General features: G+C 40.4%; 1 protein-coding gene across 1 annotated transcript in view; it reads left to right on the forward strand.

Moving 5' to 3' along the window:
- The window catches only part of pde1a (phosphodiesterase 1A, calmodulin-dependent), a 477,849-nt gene that overhangs the window by 388,703 nt on the left and 66,579 nt on the right, over nucleotides 1-22,567 (forward strand). The window contains exons 6-10 of the mRNA XM_048599192.1: nucleotides 3,016-3,198; nucleotides 8,116-8,182; nucleotides 8,271-8,387; nucleotides 18,486-18,626; nucleotides 19,792-19,892. Coding sequence (XP_048455149.1) covers nucleotides 3,016-3,198; nucleotides 8,116-8,182; nucleotides 8,271-8,387; nucleotides 18,486-18,626; nucleotides 19,792-19,892 — 609 coding nt within the window. The remainder of the gene's footprint in view (nucleotides 1-3,015; nucleotides 3,199-8,115; nucleotides 8,183-8,270; nucleotides 8,388-18,485; nucleotides 18,627-19,791; nucleotides 19,893-22,567) is intronic.

A 22,567-nucleotide genomic window follows, 5' to 3' on the forward strand; every position in this document is an offset into this window, starting at 1 on the left:
TAGAAATGATTTCTGAAGAAGGGTCTAGGCCTGAAATGTCAGCCTTCCTGCTCCTCTGATGCTGCTTGGCCTGCTGTGTTCATCCAGCTCTACACCTTGTTATCTCAGATTCTCCAGCATCTGCAGTTCCTACTATCTCCAACTACAGGTCAGCTTAATATAGGTTATAGAGAAAATGTTAGAAGCTATTACTAAAGACATTATTATAGAGCACTTGGATAAGTTCAAGGTAATCAGGCAGAGCCAACATAGTTTTATCAAAGGGAAGTTATATTTAACCAATTTATTGGAGTTCTTTGAAGAAATAACTTGGGCTGTAGGTAAAGAGGAACTAGTGGGTGTTTAGATTTCCAGAGTGCATTTGAAAAGGTGCCACATCAGAGCTTACTGCTGAATAAAAACTCATGGTCTAGGAGTTAATATATGGCCTCGATAGAAGATTGGCTGGCTAATAGGAAGCAAAGAGTAGAAATAAGTGGGTCTTTTCCAGGCTGGCAGATGTCACTAGTGGTGTGTCACAGGAATCGGTGCTGGGGCCTCAAACTCTTTACAATTTATATAAATGATGTGGATGAAGGGATTTAAGGTCATAGAGTCTTACAGCATAGAAACAGGCCATTTGGCCCACTATGTCTATGCTGACCAAAAACACCAAAGTACACTAATCCCATCACGTACTCAACCAGATGCTTCTAAACACCTAAATGTGTTAATGGTACAAGGATAGGTAGGAAAGTGATTTGTGAAGAGAACATATGGAGCCTAAAAAGTGAAGTACGTTGGTTAAGTGACTGGGCAAAGATTTGGCAGGTGGAGTATGGTGTGAGAGAATGTAAAATTGTCCATTTTGGCAGAAAGAATCAAAAGGAAGCATTGCATCCAGATGGTGAGAAGTTGCAGAGCTCTGAGATTCAGAGAGATCTAGGTGTCCTAGTGCATGAGTCATAGAAGGTTAGTATTGAAGGCACAGCAAGTAACCAGGAAAGCCATTGTTGTGAGGGGAATTGAATGCAAAAGTAAGGAAGTAGTTCAGAGAAGGTTTACTAAACAAATACCTGAATTGAATGTATTACCTTATAAGGAAAGGCTAGACAGGCTAGGCCTTCTTCTGGTGTTGAGAAGAGGTAACTTAATTGAAAATATGATAGGATTTAGTGGGGTGGATGTTGAAAGGACGTTTCCTCTTGTGGGAGAATCTAGAAACTAAGGGTCATATTTAAAAATAAGAGGTCGCCCATTTGAAACATTTTTTTTCCCCCAGAGTGTGGTCAGTCTTTGAAATTCCCTTCCTCAAAACTCAATGGATTCAGAATCTTTAAATATTTTTAAGGCAGAGATAGATACATTCTTGATTTCCAAGGGGATGAAAGATTATTGGGATATACGGGATTGTAGAGTTCAGATTAAAATCAGATCAGCAATGATCTTATTGAATAGCAGAGTAGGATTGAAGGCCTCAATGACCTTCTCTTGTTTCCTGTTTGTATGTTCGTAAGTCTGTACAGATCATTGATAAAAGTATCAATACTTTCCCCACGTCACTGAGTACACTGTTAAATTTAGCCCATTAGGTAAAGGTATTTTTGTGCAGATTGATGTAGACCTGAGTGGCATACCAGTTGCTCGTACATAACTTTTTCTTTGTCGATCCTGTGCCTGACTAGGATACTGGCTAAACAGATATGCATTGAATAGAACAGCGCACTGAACTGTTGGCTTCACTGTGAATCTGAATGCAGTACGATACCTGATCAGTTCAGCTATGCTTCAGTTTGATTGTGGCCTGTAACTTGCTCAAAGCTTTCTGGGGACTGTAGAGAGTTTTTCATATTTTTCTTCTGTTCACTTCCTGTCTATAATATTCTTTGTCTCATTATAATTCTAAAGGATATTTACGGATTCTACTGAGGTAAGGAAAACATTGCTTCTATTTTATTGAAAGAAAGCATTTTGTTGTGGCTTCATCTTGCCCTGAGGCTGCAAGAAGGAGCAAGATCATGTTAAATTGCATTGCTTTCAGTGGTCATATATAAAACATAGCATCTCATCAGCATTTCACACAGTGAGACCTAACCTCATATAATTCAGACACTACCTTCAGACCAAGGTCAGTGGAAAGCAGGTTGCAGAGCCAGGTGGCAGCGCCTGGTGGACAGGGTCTGGTGAGGGCATTGGAGGTTTTTTCTATGTGGGCTGCCCTTGCCACCAGGGTTTATGGCCCAGAGGGTGCCCGATCAAATGAGACCTTCCTTATAACCGCATGGAAATCACCAAGTTTAAGTAAGCGGTCTTTACACATGATGGATGCCCCCTTCCCACCACTGCTGCTAGCAAAATGCCAATGGAGGCAGGCAGAGGGCTATAGATAGCCCTTTATGAACTACTTAAAGACTTCAATTGACCTCTTGTCGAGAAGGCAATGCTGCACCTTCTTCTCCACTGAGAGATTCCATTCCACTTCTCCAGCAGTTACCACTTACCGATCTACTCTTGAGGCCCCATTAAATTCCGTCCTTAGCTTTTATGGTATCTTTTGGCAGATTCCAATATTGGAGATTACTAGCAGAGATCATGGAAGTGCTCTCCATTAAAGTGGCTTAAAAACAGGATAAATATGATGGGGGTGTCAAATTTTAAATCTTCCAAGGTTATTGATGATATTAACATTGGAGACAAGGAAATAAGAAAAGTAAGAAATGCAATTCGGCGATGTTGGATCTTTGAGGTATTTGTGCCCATTGGTAGTGATTGAGTACAATGAAGTGAATCACCAATTTGCGATGAGCGCACTGAAATAATGATAAAATATTGAACTGAATAGTTGTGAAGCATACTGAGCAAGAAATGGACTGGGGTTTATTTTTCATAAAATGATGAATTCAGAGCTTGTGCGCAATTTATTAAAAACATGATAAACCATGCAGAGGGAAAGGTCCAAAGGCATCTACTTTGGATTAATATTTCTTTAGGAGGGAGTAAATTTGCGTTGACGCTTTATAATTTTTTTCTCATCAGACGGCTCTTGGACACTGAGGACGAACTCGGCGATATCCAATCAGATTCCGTTCCATCGGAGGTCCGAGACTGGTTGGCATCCACCTTCACAAGGAAGATGGGGGTGATGAGGAAAAGGCCAGCAGAAAAGCCCAGATTTCGCAGCATTGTTCATGCTGTTCAAGCTGGCATTTTTGTTGAGAGGTAGATGAAAGTGCATTTGCAGTGTTGTGATATTCCTTTTGATTAATATTTGTAATTTGCAAAAACTGAAAGGTAAAATTTAATGTTGCTGTTTTTAAAATTATTTTTGAACAATTTTCATTTACTCTGAAATGCTCAGTGCTTTTCATCTATTAAAAAGTGCAGGTTTGAGGTCATAAGAAAAATCAATTCTGTCTGAATAACTACACCATTAATTATGTGTGCCAAATATATACATGAGCATTATCAATAGGATTGTAAAGGGCTATTTCCATAATGTCACAGAGCGGCAGCCAGAGAACTGGGTCTGCATTTTTAGAGCCCTATCTCTGTTTTACTCTCTGTAACTGTGAGAAAAGTAAGCTATTCAAAGCCTCCGGAATTCTCAACCTGACCACAGTCTTTGACACTTTCGGCCACACTATCCTCTTCCAATGTCGCTCCACCAGCTGCATGTAACCATTCTTGCCTCTTTTCATTTTTATCCATCAAATCATAGGCAGACAATCACCTTTAGAACATAGACCATAGAACATAGAACAGTACAGCACAGTACAGGCCCTTTGGCCCACAATGTTGTGCCGACCTATTATCCTACTCAGATCAGAATTTCAACCTTTGATGTCTTGTTATCCATATGGTGACTTCTGGTGTCTCCAAAGGACCTACCCTCGGCCCTTCCTGCTTCTTGTCTGCTTGTTGCCCAGGAAACTACAACATTAATCTGAAACTACAACATTAGTTTTTACAGGAACAATGACAGCACCAAACTTCACTCCACCACCACTTCTCTCAATCCATCCACCACCTCTAAATTATCAGATTGTTTTTCTGACATCCAGTGTTTGATCAGCAGAAATTTCCTCCAATTAAATATTGCAACGACTGACCATTAAGACGGCATTGCCTTAAGTGCCAACTACAAACGCTGCTTTCAAGACATTGAGTCCATCTCTCCCTCAGAGAGACAACTGTCTGATACTGAATTTGATGTCCTTTTTAACCCCTGACTTCTGACCATTTCTGACCACTCTTGGGGGAATCTCGAACGAGAGAGCATAGTTACAGAATAAGGGCATATTCATTTTCAACTGATATGCAGAAGAATTTCTTCTTTCAGGACCATACAGTCATAAAGATGTACAGCACGGAAACAGAGATAACACAGTGTGGAACTGGAGGAACACAGCAGGCTAGGCAGCATCAGAGGAGCAAGAAAGTTGACGTTTTGGGTCGGGAGCCTTCTTCTGAATTTCTGAAGAAGGGTCCCAACCCGAAATGTCAGATTTCCTGCTCCTCTGATGCTGCCTGGCCTGCTGTGTTGCTCCAGCTCCACACTGTGTTATCTCTGACTCCAGCATTGGCAGTTCTTACTATCTCTCAGCACAGAAACAGACCCTTCGGTCCAACTTGTCCATACTGACTAGATATCCTAGATAAATCTAGTCCCACAGGGTAGTGAATCTTTGGAATTCTCTACCGCAGGAGTTATGCAGACTAGGAGGTAGATAGATTTTTGCAATATGGAGGAGTTGAGGCTTGTGAGGAGCTGATATGAAAGAGGAGTTGAGGCCTGGGCAGATCTTATAGAATGTTGGAGCAGGCTTTCGGAGATGTGTTTCCGATTCCTGTTTCTACTTCTTATGTTCTATTGTTCTAAAACTCTACAACTCTCTACCCCCTTTGCTCCTTTAAGTTGCTTCCTAAAGTTTGAGTCTTGACCAAAATGTTGACATTTGTCCTCCCTCAGTGTGTGATTTGGTGTCAGATGTTGACATATAACAGAGCTGTGGAGCACCTTGGGGATGGCTTATTATGTTAAAGGTGCCATATCAATGCAAGTTGTTATTGTTGGTTAAGCACAGTTGCCTGCTGAGGAGGTGTAAGCTTGTAGAATTACTATTTAAACAGCATTTATGTGTCATCTCATGCAGCACATTTTGGGCACCAGTAACTGTTATTACATAATAAAATATTATTCCAAACACCACCATCTATTAGATTACTCACTTGTAATTATTCATGTGCAGTCCTGGATGCATAGACTGTTTTAGTCTTTCATCAGATGTGGGTGTTCCTGGCAAGGCCAGCATTTGTTGTCCATCTCTTATGGCTTTCTTGGCCATTCCAATTAAGAGTCAGCTACATTGCTGTGGATTGGGAGTTGTATGTCAGCCAGAGCAGGTAAGGATGGCAGATTTCCTTCCTGAAAGAATGTATGAAGCAGATGGATTATATTGAAAATCAATAGTAGCTTTATGGTACCATTAGGTGAACCCACCTTCAATGGTGTCAACAACCATAGTCTGGATGAGGGAATCTATTGAAAGATACCTTCAGAAGGTCTTTAACAGGCCCCCATATCACCCCATTACTAATCCACCCATCCCCAGTGGCCCCTCACATCCTCCATTTCAACTTATACTTCCATGCCCATTCACACAGCAGGTAGTCGTAACAGAGCAAATTAATTCTATAGTGACAATAGCTTATGTAGAAAAGCTTAAAAAAGAGCCTTTATAACTTTCCTTAATACTTTTACCAAAACCTTACAAAAGTTTAAATCAACTATACCTTTAAAGTGTCAATAGCAGAAACTAAAGGCATGTGCTACCTCTTTATTTTGTGAATATAAACATTAGGCCATTCACATAATAAATTTAAGAAGAAGCTGCCAATCAAGCGATATTTCCCTTATATACAACCACTTGAACAAATAATGGAGGCCTGGCCCCAAAGCCAAGCCTTACAATGCAGGTGTACCAGATTTCCCCACCTTTCATTGGAAATTTAGTCATTATGCCCATTTTGCCAAACAACAGGAGGCAGGTTAGCTGAGATCCATTGACATCGCTAAAATGTCTGCATACTTTCATTAGAGCCTTCATTGGTAATTGAAACTTTTTTTTAACCAGACAGAAAACCTAACAGGTGTGAGGCCCTCCGCCTCTGGTATAGTTGATTGTTTTGCTAAAGTGCCATTTGGATGCACAATGCAGCTTCACTATGTGTGCAAATAGCAAATTGATGTGAAATGGAGTCACTATCTTGAATAAGCCCTCGAGAATTTCAACACCTTCAATTCTGCTTGCCCTATATGCTTATCTTTTTCCAATTTGTCCTTTTCTTCTTTTTTAATCTCAGGCATTTTACTACTTTTACATTCTTATATCAATGGAAACAATTTTATCCTGCACCTTTCTGTTCTAATTTTTTAACTGGTATCCCTCTGGGGTCACTTCGCTCAGTTGGCTGGATGGCTGGTTTCCAATGCAGAGTGACGCCAATACTGTGGATTCAGTTCCTACACTGGCAGAGGTTACCACAAAGGGCTATTCTTCTCAACCACTCACCTTGCCCAAGGTGTGGTGACCCTCAGGTTAAACCATCACCAATCATCTCTCTCTCATGAGAGAGCTCCCTATGATCCAGTAGAACTGTAGAGACTTTATCTCTCGTTGTATATTTAAGATAGAACCAACAATGTTGATCTCTGATTGTCTGAACCAAAATTTCCAGCCTATATTTTTCAGTTTTTCAAATCACAGGAAGATTTGACTTCTAATATAATATTAAGCATCAAAGTATGATCAGAAGCTGTTGACAAGGAGTAAAACCTGCAGGGTAGGGCATAGATTGGAAGATCAGTCCTAGACAGTGCCAGTGCATGTAGCCTGGTTATATTCGGCTACAATGATTTACCTTCATTACAGAAAGGGTTGAAGGATTTTCAATAAAGATGAAAAAAATGTCTGTAAATGACACCTGAATTATGTTGGCATGTTTTATTTTATGAGTGGCATGACATAAATTTAAATTGATGTTATCAAAACATTGATTTGTCTCCCCTCTTTGTAGATGTTGAATGGCCTACTGTGTATTTTCAGTCTTTTCTATTTATTCAAATATTTACATTTCAACATTATTTTTCCTTATTCAGAACAAACTAGATGTCATGTAGGCGAAGCACTGATGCACAGAAAAATCTTGGAAACATTTACCTTAACTCTAAATACTGGTAATGGAGTAAATGTTTATTCAAGTCTCGAGACAGACTGAAAAAATAAACTTTATTTAGATTATCTGGTTTATCGCATTAGAAATAAAATAACCAATTCACTGTGGAATTGATACAAGTTCTGATCACCAGCAGAATTCATCAGGGCCTAAGTCTTCCGTGAATATTCTTTCAAGCATTTTAAAATTACTGCTGGAAATAGTCAAATGTTTAAAAACCTAAATCATATTCCCCAGAGCTGAAAGAGGTAAAAGCAAATCCTAACCGCAGTGTGGTCGACTTCCTTATCAGCTTTTCTTTTCAAAATAATTGTAAGCTGCTTGAACAGCAGCTTCCAAATCTCAGCAGCCCACATGATTGGCACCACATCCATAAACATTCATTCTCTTCACTGCCGATGGTCAGTAGCAGCACTGTATGATCTACAAGATGCTCCGCAGAAATTCATTAAGGCACCTTAGCCAGAACCTTCCAAACCCACGTCCCCTAGCATCCAGAAGGACAAATGCAGCAGATAGATGAGAACCCCACCACCTGCAAGTTCCCGTCTGAGCCACTCACCATGCTGACTTGGAAATATATCGCCATATACCCACTGTTGCTGGGTCAACATCCTAAAGGCATTGTGGATCTACATATGCCACATGGGCCGTAGCAGTATAAGAAGACAGCTCACTACGACTTTCTCAAGGTCAACTAGGGAAGGGCAATAAATAGTAGCCCAGTCACAAATGAATATAAAACAAATTACATTACAAACAAAAAAATGGCCATCAGAGCTTTTTGTTGTTTTGGGGGTGGCGGAATAAATAGAAAAGTATAGCAAAATGTGAGTTTTATTTCAGGGTCATGCTACTGAAACCTGTTGTCAAATATATACTTATTATTTTGATTTCAAGGATGTACCGAAGAACATCAAACATGACTGGACTGACTTATCCAGCAGCAGTGATATCTGCTTTAAAGGTGTGTAACGCAACAGTTCTAAAAACTCTGACAATACAAGATTACTTGAACATTATGTCTAAATTTGGTGTTTCTTTTCTTTCTGCAGAATGTTGATAAATGGTCATTTAATGTATTCGCCCTCAATGAAGCCAGTGGGGACCATGCTCTGAAGTTCATGGTGCATGAGTTGTTCACCCGATATGATCTTATCAATCGCTTCAGGGTCAGGAAACTTTAAGGTTTAATATGTAATTAAAACAAAGCAATTAGTTTTCCAAGTCATGGCCCGAAAATGCTAATTGAACATAGTACATCTTAATGCATATGTATGTGACTACCCATCAAATAAATATCTTTTTTGTAATGTATTCAATTAGAATGTCGAGTGAATAACAATATCTTTTGAGAATAACCTATTCATTTTGCCACTAATTACAATTGCGGTTTGCAAGATGATTCAGAATTGTCTGACATCAACTCTCACTGAAAGATTAAATCCCTATCACTAAATGGTAACTTAATCATGAACATTGCATATCATAGGCTACAATGTGAAGGTAATGATATTTTCTATGCATTCCTCCTCTCCAAGTTGTGCAGTCCATTCTTGTTTATCATGTAGGCGGAAATTAATCAAATGACACGTGGAACTGAATACATCAATGCTGACAATCATTACAGTCTGTAAATTTTAGTGAGTGAAACTGCAGACCAAGGAAGGCATAAGAAATATGAAGGCAACACATAGAAAATATTGAGCCAAAGGAAGAATATTCTGCTGTTCTGTTTCACGGCCATCCATTCCCAAATTCATGACCAGATGTCTGAAACCCAAGGCTGTCTACTCTCAAATCACACATGTGCATCAAATTCTCCACTGGTAACACTTTGACCTGAGTGAGGTTTAAGCTGTTACTACAAAAATAAAGCTTTATTGAGTGTTGATGAACTTAGATCACATCTTAATCACAGTAGGGAGTAGCAAAAATGTTAAGACTACCATGTCTTGAATATACTGGGTTGAATTTTCCCTCCCCCAGCCTCAAGGAAGTGGAAATGGAGAGGGGGGAGGTAACAGGAAATTATGGGGAGCTACATCAGAACATTTCCTGAATGCATTCCTGCTATCAGAAGCAGTTGGAAGTGAATTGCCTAATAACTGAATAAAGTAAGCCACCATAGTCCTACTGGATCATAGGGCTGCTTTCTCTTTAGAAACAGACAACTGGTGATAGTTTAACCTGAGGGTCACCACACTTCAGGCAAGGGGAGGGGTTCAGAAGGAGTGTCCTTCATGGTAAACTCAGCCAGTGGAGGAATTGAGTCCACGCTGTTCATGTCGCTCTGCTTCGCAAGGCAGTTTTCGAGCCAACTGAGCTAACTAAACCCCATATCTACTCTATGGAGATAGTCTATCAATTTGAATGGTTAAGGCTCCAAACAGAGGTGTGAACAAAGGAGCAATGGTTAGTAAGTTTGCAAATGACACTAAAATTGGTGGCGTAGTAGATAGTGATGAAGATTATTCAGAGTGCAATGGGACTTTGATCAGATGGGCTGATGGGCTGATGGGCCTAGGAGTGGCAGATGGAGTTTAATTTAGATAAATGTGAGGTGTTGCATTTTGGTTGGACAAATCAGGGCAGGACTTATGCAATAAATGGTAGGGACTTTGGGAGTGTTGCCGAACAAAGAGACATTAGAATGGAAGTTCATTGTTCCTTGAAGGTGGAGTCACAGGTGGAGAGAGTGGTGAAGAAGGTATTTGATACAGTTGGTTTTATTGGTCAATGCATTGAGTATAGGAATTGGGATGTCATGTTGCGCTGTACAGGACATTGGTTAGACTACTTTTGGAATACTGCGTTCACTTCTGGTCTCTCTGATATAGGAAGCAGTTTGTGAAATTTGAAAATGTTCAGAAAGATTTACAAGAATGTTTCCAGAATTGGAGGGTTTGAGCTACAGGGAGAGGCTGAAAGGCTGGGGCTAATTTCCCTGGAGCATTGGAGACTGATGGATGACCTTATAGAAGTTTATATAGTCATGAGGATAGGGTGAATAGCCAAGGTCTTTTTCCCAGAATAGGGGACTCCAAAACCAGAGGGCATAGATCTAAGGTGAGGATAGAAAAATTTAAAAGGGACCTAAGGGGCAACTTTTTCACACAGAGGGTGGTGCATGTATGGATTGAGCTGCCAGAGGAAGTGGTGGAGGCTGGTACAATTACAACATTTAAAAGGCATCTGGATGGGTACACAAATAGGAAGGGTTTAGAGGGATATGGGCCAAATTCTGGCAAATGGGACTAGATTAATTTTGGATATCTGGTCAGCATGGATGAGTTGGACTGAAGGGTCTGTTTACATGCTGTACATCTCTATGTCTCCCATTTCACCTGATGCGTAGTCCCACAGATCAAGGGAAGTTCCTGCCCACTACATTGAAGAATCTAGGCAACCAGTTAGCTGGCAATTCTTCTGGGTTTTGAATTATCAGACTGACCAGATAAGGAGCAGTAAAAATTCAAAATTATCTCCTTCAAATTTTTACCACCATTACCCTGTGCTCACTCTTAAAGGTGGCATTCTGAAAACTCAACAGGTCTGTAGACAGGTACCTCAGAGTTACCATTTCTAGTGTGGGCTGCTGTTACTTAATGACCCCTAAGAATTAGATTGAGATCAGCTGAGAGAAAAATAACATATCTGTAAGTCCCAACCTTCCATATCCCACCAACAAAGCAGGAGATGTAGCATTTCTCCGTTCTTGTCCTTCAGTTTGATTTGACATAATAGTTGGTCGCTTTGTAACAATCAAAGAGTAGTAAATATTGTCCACAGTTATTATAAGTATATAAAACAATGCTGGTCAAGAAACAGAAATTGCTAGAGAATCTCAACTGGCCTGGCAGCATCTGTGGAGAAAAAGCAAAGTTAACGTTTCAAGTCTAGTGACCCTCCTTCAAAACTCCTTCAGAACAGAAGGTAGAGGTGGATGGATGCTTTTCGGAATGGAGGATTGTGACTAATGGTGTTCTGCAGGGATCAGTGCTGGGACCTCTGCTGTTTGTGATCTACATAAATGATTTGAAGGAAAACATAGCTGGTCTACTTTGTAAGTTTGCAGAAGATACAAACATTGGTGGTGTAGTGGATAGTTAGGAGGATTGTCAGAGGATACGTCAGGATATAGATCAGTTGGAGGCATGGACAGAAAACTTGCAGATGGAGTTTAACCTGGATAACTGTGAGGTGATGCATTTTGGAAGGTCAAATACGGGTGAAAATTATACAGTGAATGGCAGAACCCTTAGGAATATTGATATGCAGAGAGATCTGGATGTGCAGGTCCACAGATCACTGAAGGTGGCAACACAGGTAGATAAGAAAGTAAAAAGGCCTGTGGCATGCTTACCTTCATTGGAAGAGGCATTGAGTATAAGGATAGACAAGTTATGCTGCAGCTTTATAGAACTTTAGTTAAGTCACACTTGAAATATTACGTCCAGTTCGGGTTACCACAGTACCAGAAGGATGTGGATGCTTTGGAGATGGTATGGAAAAAGGTTTATCAGGATGTTGCCTGGAAAGGGAGATTTTAGCTATGAAGAAAAGTTGGATAGACTGGGTTTGTTTTCATTGTAACGAAGGAGGTTGAGGGGGTGACCTGTTAGAAGTTTATAAGATTGTGAATGGCATGGATAGAGTGGAAATAATTAAGCTTTTTCCCACTGTGGAGGGACCAATGACTAGGGGACATAGGTTCAAGATGGGACTGGGGGGAGCAGGAGTTTAAAAATGATGTGTGAGGCACGTTTTTCACACAAAGGGTGGTGAGTGCCTGGAACATGCTGCCAGAGGAGGTAGCGGAAGCAGACACAATAGCATCAAGAATTTTAGAATATCCTCGTTGTCACGTATACACATGTCAGGAGTACAATGAAAAGTTTTCAATGTCGCCCCACTTAGTGCTGTCTTAGGTATAAAGAACCTAGGTTCAGAACTTAGATCCAATAAAGAGCAGCAGAGTGACTTCACTGAGGAGCTTTCTGGAAGAAATCAGCTCGGTCACTGTGACTGATCAGCGGTATGAGGAAGAACCTGGTGTCAAGGAATGGTAAGCTCCAAACATTACATCACTGAAGTATTTCTATCCTTCCCTCCTCCTCTAACCAAAAAAAAAGGCTCGAGAATTTGAGACAGGCTGTTGGGAAGTTTATTGTTGCCTAAAGGATATTTGGCCTACTTGTAAAGATTGCATTGTCATTTAGGTAACCAGTTAGTGCTGCTAGTTGGTATAAGTGCAGGCTTAGGTGAATATTGGGCTTCAGTAAGATTCTTTCATCTTTCTTAGTGTAAAGGGGCAAAGATGTCAGTTAGGACAGTGGTGTGCTCCTCCTGCCAGATGTGGGAGATCTAGTGTCCCTGACGATTATGTTTACAGGAAGTGTGACTGGCTACAGCTCGTCATAGACCACATTGTTTGGTTGGAGTGATAGTCAGACACACTGACAAGCACACGGGGGCAGAGAGCATGATAGACACTAGTTACAGGGAGCTGGTCACACCACAAGTTCAGTCAGGTAAATGGGTGACCACCAGGAGAGGCAGGCAGATAGTACAGGAGTCTCCTGTGGCCATTCCCCTCTCTAACAGGTACGCCGTTTTGGATATTGTTGTATAACGAGCAGCCAGGCCTGTGGCACCACAACTGGATCAGCTGTAGAGCAGGGTCAGGCAGGATCCAAGTGAGCGATAGGGGTGGGAGACTCACGAATTAGGGGCACTGACATGTATTTCCATGACCAAGTTCAAGATTCCAGGATGGTGTGTTGCCTCCCTGGTGCCAGGGCCATGGACGTCCCTGAGCGGTTGCACAAAATTCTTAAGGGGGAGGTTGGGCAGCCAGAGGTCGTTGTACACATTAGTACCAATGACATAGGTAGAAAGGGAGTTATAAAAGAGGCAGAAAAGCAGGACCTCAAGAGTAGTAACCTCTGGGTCACTACTAGTGCCATGTACTAGTGAGGCAAGGAATAGAAAAGTAGGAGAGATGAATGCGTGGCTAAGGAGCTGGTGCAAGGGGCAGAGTTTCAGGCTCTTGGATCATTGGGACCTATTCTGGGGCAGGGGTGACCTCTACAAGAGTGACAGGTTGCACCTAAACTGGAGAGGAACCAATATCCTCGCAGGGAGGTTTGCGAGTGCTACTCAGCAGGTTTTAAACTAGAGTGGCAGGGGACTGGGAACCAGAGCAGCAAGTCAGCGAATGGAGGGATTGAGGAGAAGATACATGTTAGGACGAGTAAATCAGAAAGGAAGGACAGACAGAGACAGGTAAATAAACACAATGGTACTAATGGTTTGAAGTGTGTTTATTTCAAAGCAAGGATAATTATAGATAAGGGAGATGAGCTTCATGCCTGGATCAGTACATGGGACTATGATGTTGTGGCCATTACAGAGACTTGGTTGAGAGGACTGGCTGGTCAACTTTCCAGGGTTTCATTGTTTTAGACAAGATAGAGAGGAAGGTGAAAGAGGTGGAGGAGTTGCATTTCTAATCAGGGAGAATGTTACATCTGCACTCAGAGAGAACGTACTGGAGGGCTCATCCACTGAGGCAATATGGGTAGAGCTCAAAAATAAGATGAGTGCAGTCACTCTGATAGGATTATAGTGTAGGCCCCCGGCAACCATCGAGACATTGAGGAACAAGTATGTAGACAGATTATGGAAAGATGCAATAAAAACAGAGCTGTCATAGTGGGTGACTTTAACTTCCCCAATATTGACTGGGACTCCCTTAGAGCAAGAAGCTTAGATGGAATTTGTTAAGTGCATCCAAGAGGGTTTCTTGAAACAGTATGTGGATAGTCCAACTACATGAAGGGCCATGCTGGATCTTGTACTGGCTAATGAGCTCGGCCAGGTAACTGACCTTTCAGTGGGAGAATGTTTTGGAAACAGTGATCGCAACTCCTTAAGTTTTAAGATAGCTATGAATGAGAATAAGTCAGGACCTTGTGGCAAGGTACTAAATTGGGGGAGGGCAAGTTACAACAGTATTAGGCAGGAGCTAGGGGGTGTTAATTAGGAGGAGCTGTTATCAGTCAAGTCCACATTTGACATGTGGAAGTTGTTTAAAGACTTGCTGATGAGAGTTCAGGACCAGCATGTTCCAGTAAGGAGGAAGGATAAGAATGGCAAGGTAAGGGACCCTTGGATAATGAGGGAGGTTGTGAATTTAGTCAAAAGGAGAAAAGAAGCATATGTAAGGTTTAGGAAGATAATATCGGACAGGGCCCGTGAGGAATATAAAGAAAGCAAGAGAAAACTCAAGCAGGGAATTAGGAGAGCAAGGAGGAACCATGAAATGACCTTGGCAAGTCAGGTTAAAGAGAATCCCAAAGCATTCTATATATACATCAAAAACAAGGGGATAACTAAGGAGAAAGTAGGGCCACTCACAGATAAAGGAGGGAACTTGTGCTTGGAAGCAGAGGATGTGGATGAGATCCTAAATGAGTACTTTGCAACAGTATTTACCCAAGAGTGGGTATTCAAGGATAATGGGATTTGTGTGGAGCATGCAAATCTGCCATGGCATTTTGAGATAAAGAAAGAAGTGGTTTTGGGTCTCTTGAAGAGCATTAAAGTGGGTAAGTCCCCAGGGCCCAATGGTATCTACCCCAGGTTATTGAGCGAGGCAAGAGTAGAGATTGCTGGGGTTTCAACCAAGATGTTTGTATTCTCGTTAACCACTGGAAAGCTCCTGGGAGCCTGGCAAGGAGCTAATGTTGTTCCTGTGTTCAAAAAGGGAAAAAAGGACAATCCAGGAATCTATAGACCGGTGAGTCTCACATCAGTGGTTGGGATACTATTGGAGAGAATGCTTAAGGATAGATTTACATGCATTTGGAAGAGCACGGCCTAATTAGGGACAGTCGACATGGCTTTGTGCGAAGCAGGTTATGTCTTACCAGCTTGATTGAATTTTTCGAGGAGGTGACAAAAGTGATCAATGAGGGTAGAGTGGTGGATGTTGTCTACATCGATTTTAGTAAGGCTTTTGATAAAGTCCCTCATGGTAATCTCGTGCAAAAGATTAAGATGCATGGGATCCACAGTGACTTGGCCATGTGGATTCAGAATTGGTTTGCCCAGAGAAGGCAGAGGGTAGTGGTGGAAGGGTGTTTTTCAGGCTGGAGGTCAGCGACTAGTGGTTTTCCATAGGGATCCGTACTGGGACCTCTGCTGTTTGTGGTATATGTAAATGACTTGGATGAAAATGTAGATGGTCGGTTAGTATGTTTGCAGACGATACAAAGATCAGTGGAGTTGTGGATAATGTAGAAAGTTGTCAAAGGATACGGTGGGATATAGATCACTTTCAGAGATGGGCAGAGAAATGGCAGATGGAGTATAGTCCAGGTAAGTGTGAGCTGCTGCACTTTGGGGGATCCAATGTTAAAGAAAAGTGTACAGTTAATAGCAGGACCCTGAACAGTATTGACATACAGAAAGATTTTGGGGTTCAAGTCCATAGCTCCCTGAAAGTGGTCATGAAGTAGACTGGGTGGTAAAGAAAGTGTATGGCATGCTTGTCTTTATTGGTTAGGGCGTTGAGTACAAGAGTTAGGATGTCATGTTGCAGCTTATAAGACTTTGTTTAGGCCACACTTAGAGTATTGCATTCAGTTCGATCACTACATTACTGAAAGGATGTGGAGGTTTTGGACAGGGTGCAGAGGAGGTTTACCAGGATGCTCCCTAGATTTGAGAGTATGAGCTATAAGGAGAGGCTGGGAAAACTCGGGTTGTTTTCTCTGGAGAGGTGGTGGCTGAGGGAAAGCTTGATAAAAGTCTACAAAATTATAAGATGCGTAGAAAGGGTTGACAGTCAGAATCTTTTTCCCAGAGTTGAAATGTCTAAAACTAAGGGCCATGCGTTTAAGGTGAGGTGGTAAAGTTCAAAGGAGACATGAGGGGCAGGTTTTTTTACACAGAGAGTGGTAGGAATCTGGAACACGCTGCCAGGGGTGTTGGTGGAGGCAGATACAATGGGTGGGGTGGTGGTTAAGAGACTTTTAGATATGCACATAAATAAGCAAGGAATGGAGGGATATGGACCAAGGGCATGCAGAGAGGATTAGTTAAATTTGGCATCATGTTTGGCACAACATCGTGGGCCGAGGAGCCCATTCCTTTGCTGTATTTTTCTATGTTCTATGTTCTAAAATCACCTGGACGAATACATGAATAGGAAGGGAATAGAGGGATATGGATCCTGTAAGTGAAGACTGTTTTAGTATGGAAGGGCAAAATGTGTCGGTGCAGGCTTGGAGGGCTGAAGGGCCTGTTCCTGTGCTGTATCATTCTTTGTTCTGACTGTAGCTAGGAAAAGTTAGCACATACGCTGATGACCAGTGGGGTGGGATAGGTGGGAGAATTTGGTGTGGGTGTGGAGGATTGACTGTATGGGTGGAGATGGACCCTCGCGAGAGAGAACGAGAGCTTGGCAGACAAAGAGATGATTGATAGTAAGCCAGGGAAGGAGAAGAGCCGATAATTGGGACTATGAGAGCTGATAATTGGGACCATGAGAGCTGATAATTGGGACCATGAGAGCCGATAATTGGGACCATGAGAGCTGATAATTGGGATCACGAGTAGGTGAAAATGGATCGGATGTGCTTACCTGGCTTACTGTCAACCATCCCTTTGTCTGCCTATCTTTCTTTCTCTCTCCCTGATTCTGTCGCCACCTATCCATTCACTACCCCTTCCAAACCCCAACCGCCACCTCCTGCATGTATACCACCCGTTCCTAGCTACTATTAGTTCTGAAGAAGGGTTGCTGCTTTAAAACATTAACTCTGCTTTCTCTCCATGGATGCTGTGAAACCCAGCAATTTCTGTTTTTGTTTCAGGTCTTCAGCATCCGCAGTTCTTTGTTTTATTTTAATACTGGTCAAGGTTTCATAGAATCAAGTATTGTAATATTAGATGAAATAACCTCTTGAGTAATGATATATTGGAGTAATTTACTCTAAAGTTACTCTAGAGCTTCTACGCGAAGCGTGGTCTGCTTCCAGGACATTGATGTAGGTCTGCATAGCACCATTATGATGTGAAAAATTTCTCCATTGTTAAGATAATATAGAGAAGGAAGTTGTTAAAAAAAATACCTTTTATAGTCCGGTTGTTGGCTGTATTTTGTCTTGGGTTCTAACCAGCATATGCAGTGTTGTTACGGCAGCAAAATTGAAAGCAATCCTTGCTGTGTGGCTGAAATCACCAGTATCCATTTATGAAGCTAAACACTCATGACTCAATAATGATAGAAAGTAAGAACGTGCATTTATATAGCATCACACTTCCAGAATCCAGAATTGCAAGCAATTCATAATCGATGAATTACTTTTGTGAAGAATAATAGTGTAGTAATGTGTAATTCAGAACTAGGATTTTTTCCCGGATTTAAAACTGATTCACTGCACAGAGGATTATCAAATGGGAAACACGTGTATCTGGACAGTGGTGAGAGAAAACACAACTCACAGACTGAAAACTATTAGATTATCCTCCACATTTTCAATCCATCAATCAATCAAGTAAAAAATGCATAGGTTTTCTGTTTTGAATGAGGTATCCCCACATGGCTAATGTAGAGTCAATGTAAATAGCTAAGGACTTAGAATGGCTCGTGTACTAATGTGTGAGACAAAATTACAATTTTTAATATCCTATGACAACAACCTGAAGCTGCTTAATACATTCATGCAAACATGCAAAATTGTTAATGCAAAATCATTAAATATTAATCAGTCATTAACTGATACCAAATAAGCCAAGTATTATAGCTTCTTTTTCCAATGCAATAAACAATAGGCTAAAAAAAAGATGTTTTGTAATGTTAATATCTTTGAGAAAAGGTTTGTCAATTGGGCCAATGTTAGTTCATTGAATATTCAAATTAAAATGCAAAGTGTGCAGTATTTTAATTAAATATAATCAATGTTATAGAAAATTGATTAAATATACATGCATTAAATATGAAGTAATATAAGTATTAACATTTCAATACTAATTTGCCAGAGATTTTTTAAATTAAAATAAAATAAGTTGTTTAATGGACATTTTTGAGTTATTTATGATCAATCCTGTATTTGAAAGACTATGACAACAACTCTTCAAAGCTTTGATCATTGACAATTTGTTTGATAAGTTTAATGTTTTATGATGATATATGTCATCTGTAATTCATAATGTTATCTCACCTCTTGATCTCACTTAAAATGCTTTCTCTCCCTTAGATACCTGTATCTTCTCTAATGACTTTTGTTGAAGCCCTTGAGGTGGGTTATAGCAAGTACAAGAATCCTTACCATAACTTAATCCATGCGGCAGATGTGGCCCAAACAGTGCATTACCTAATGCTCCACACTGGCATTATGGTAAGAATAGAGTTGTTCTGTTTTAAAAGTGGCATGCTTATAGGTCTGTTTTTGGCATCTTCAGGCTTTCAGGGCCAGTTTTAACCAAAATGTTGCTGGAAGGTTGCTAAAACATTCAACGTAAAATCTTTCAAGTTACAACCTATTATTGGCATAGTATTGAAACACAAGCATTCCGGAAGTATGGCATCAGAAGAAAAATACCATAGATCTTTCCATAGATCATTTATAATTAGCATACTCATCAAAGTAATATTTATGGTTCAAAAACAGAAGTTGTTGGAAAAACTCAGAAGTTCTGAGGAAGGGTCACCGAAATACTAACTCTGGTTTACCTTCACAGATACTGCCAGACCTGCTGAGCTTTTCCAGCTACTTCTATATGTGTTTCTGATTTACAGCATCAACAGTTCTTTCGGGTTTTATTTAATATTTATGGTTGTTAGTTTCTAACCAGAAAATGTTTTGGAATGATTATGTGGCTCCTGTCCAATAGGAAACAATCTTTAGTTGTGTGGGAGACAAATTACTTAATAACTGACTATAAGAAACAACTCCCAGAGAGGCAGATAATATAAAAATAAATGAAATATTAAACAATCTTTACAGGATTAACCTTTAATCCATTTTAACATCTGAATAGTCTTGTGTAAACTGCACTTTCACAAGAAGTTCCTGTTTTAAACAATCTGGGTACTTAAGTATGCAATGTTATTGTGCAAACAGCCTGCAGTTCTCTTCACAGATGTCCTTTCTTAAATATTAAACAATCTTAACATTTACAAATAAAATAAATGAATATTCCTCTGAAATGGTCCAGACTGCTCTTAAGAAGTCATATTGGACTTAAAGCATTAACTCTGTTTCTGTCTCCACAGATGCTGCCAGACCTGCTGAGTTTCTCCAGTGTTATCTTTGTATCAGATTTCCAGCATCCGCAGTATTTTTTTTAGTTTCAGTTGTATAGAACTCAGGTTGGGTTTAATGAGCAGCTTATGCAGTGACTCCCTGGTCAAATAATGATTTCCCCCTCTTGTGCAAGGAATGTCTTCCAAGCCTCTGTGTCTGATTTTCCAGAGATATTTGTGTCACATCTTCTTGTATCAGCTGAATACATCAAAATATTGTTTTTGACTGTTCCTCAGATTTAACCTTTCTGTTACAGCACTGGTTTACAGAACTGGAAATTCTAGCCATGCTTTTTGCAGCTGCCATTCATGACTATGAGCATACGGGAACCACAAATAACTTTCACATTCAAACCAGGTAGGAAACAATATTGCATAGTATCAGGAATAAAACTTCCAGATGAATTTCTTCAAGCTGCATCATCATACACCAATGAAATACTCTTCAAAGTGGAAACGTTAATGAAAAATAAGTTTTAACCTTCTAAACTGTTTAATTTAATCTCAGCAGATCAGGGTGTTGAAACTTTGTTAATTAGGCAGCATTGCATTGATCACTTTATCGACCTATTTAAAATTCGGCTCTTTGAAGGCAATGGAATAACATATTGTGTGGGGAGTATAATAGAAGGCTAAATTGACACTGCTTTATCACCTGAAACTAATTTTTACTGCACCATTTGCAATAATTGCAGCTCAGAACACATCTGGAGATATTATATATTTAAGCCTTTTGCAATTAAAAACTGGAACATCATTTCTCATTATTTGTACAATTTATGACGACCTCTTGTTTCATTTTGACCGATGTAAAAAGAACAAGAGTGCTACATAATTCTGTAGATCTGCAAAACATTTAAAATTCATCACATTATCAATGGTCTAACACATAAAGGAATTGCTTTCATAAAACAGGAGTGAAATGAGATTTTTGCAAGGCTGTTTTTGGAAGTTTGCAAACGTGACATTGGCTGCACTTTAAAGCCTAATTCCACTGTATTACTTGACAAAGCCAGTGACAGGAGCACAGAAAAATAGTCCACTGCCCTCATTTGCTTATAACCAGAGAGTTGCTGATACAAATCACACCAAAGACAGATAGCATTTCTAACAGCTCAATTTATCATCACGAGCTACGAATTTTTGCAAAACAGTTGTCAGAGAGGTGTTTGACTTCCTATTTATTCATGCAAAAAGACATATGCAGGTTTCACATCTTTGCCAACATGGCAGGAGTGCACATCCACTGTGGAATCAATGTAGGTTAACCCTGTAGAGCCAATTGTAGCTATATTAATCAACCCATGCAGACATCTCGTGGCATAGCTCTGGAGCAGGTTTGGCTTGAACTCAGGCCTCCTGGCTCAGATGTAGGGACACTACTACCATCTCACAGTTGTACAGATGGAAAAGACGTGGTTCCAATCTTCCAGATTACTAGTCCAACAAAGTAAGACCCAGCTTTGTGAGAATTTGCTCACTTGTCGAACAGATATACAAGTGATGTAACTTTATTCAACCTTAAGTCCCAAAGTTGATATCAAGCAATCATATCTGATATATGTTGCATCTCTTTCTTTCAGAAGTCCACAGACAATAAGTTACCTTTGTGATGCACCACAGTTAAATTGTCCATGCCCAACAACACCCATTCTTACTGTCTCTCTCAACAAGGTTTTGGTTGCCTTAAGTTCAGTCACTCTGATTGTGTGCAAATTTACAAAATCAACATGGTCTTAGATAAGGGAAATCATGTTTGCCAAATGTATTCATGTTTTATGAGGATGTAATCAGTAAAGTAAACAGTTCTACAAATGTCATTGTTGCTTTAGGGTCCATTGGTTATGTACAGAATGTATATTTGGAGAATGAGCTTGAAGGTGCCATGAGTTGGCATGGAGGGTGTGAGGAGCCATTAGCAATGGACAGGCCATGAATTGCCATGGAGTGTTGTAGAGAGGCCATGAGTTGGCATGGAGGGTTGTAGAGGTTGTTGGCGGGTTGTGTGGGTAGTATCAGTTGGCATGGAAGCAGCTGGTGCGACAGTGTGTGAGTCCATAGAATCCATAAAATCCCCCATTCAGCCCAATGAGTTCATACCGACCCTCTGAAGAGCATCCCACTCAGTCCCAGGGTAGCGTTGAGGAGGAGTTCATTGAGTGTATCTGTGATAGTTTTCTTGAACAGTATGTAATGGAACCAACGCGGGAGCAAGCTATCCTAGACCTGGTCCTGTGTAATGAGACAGGAATAATTAATGACCTCATAGTTAGGGATCCTCTTGGAAGGAGTGATCACAGTATGGTTGAATTTAGAATACAGATGGAGAGTGTGAAGATAAAATTCAATACAAAGGTCCTGTGCTTGAACAAGGGGAACTACAATAGAATGAGGGAGGACTTGGCTAAAGTAAACTGGATACAAAGATTTTATGGTGGGACAGTTGACGAGCAGTGGAGGACTTTCAAAGCAATCTTTCAAAGTGCTCAGCAAAAGTGTATTCCAATGAAAAGGAAGGACTGTAAGAAAAGGGGTAATCTGCCATGGGTGTCTAAAGAAATAAGGGAGGCTATCAAATTGAAAGAGAAGGCATACAAAGTGGCCAAAAACAGCATGAAACTAGAAGATTGGGAAAACTTTAAAGGTCAACAGAAAGCCACAAAAAGAGCTATAAGGAAAAGTAAAATAGAACATGAGAAAAAACTAGCACAGAATATAAAAACAGATAGCAAGAGTTTCTATAAATATATAAAACGAAAAAGAGTGGCTAAAGTAAACGTTGGCCCTTTAGAGCATGAGAAGGGGAATTTAGTTATGGGATATGATGAAATGGCCGAGGCATTGAACAGGTATTTTGTATCGGTCTTCACAGTGGAGGACACTAATAACATGCCAGTAATAGACAAAGAGACGAAGGTAGGTGAGGACCTGGAAACAATCATTATTACGGAAGAGGTAGTGTTGGGCAAGCTAATGGAGCTAAGGATTGATAAGTCTCCTGGCCCTGATGGAATGCATCCCAGGGTACTAAAA

This window comes from Rhincodon typus, chromosome 7 (assembly GCF_021869965.1).
Source record: "Rhincodon typus isolate 14 chromosome 7, sRhiTyp1.1, whole genome shotgun sequence".
Lineage (NCBI taxonomy): Eukaryota > Metazoa > Chordata > Chondrichthyes > Orectolobiformes > Rhincodontidae > Rhincodon > Rhincodon typus.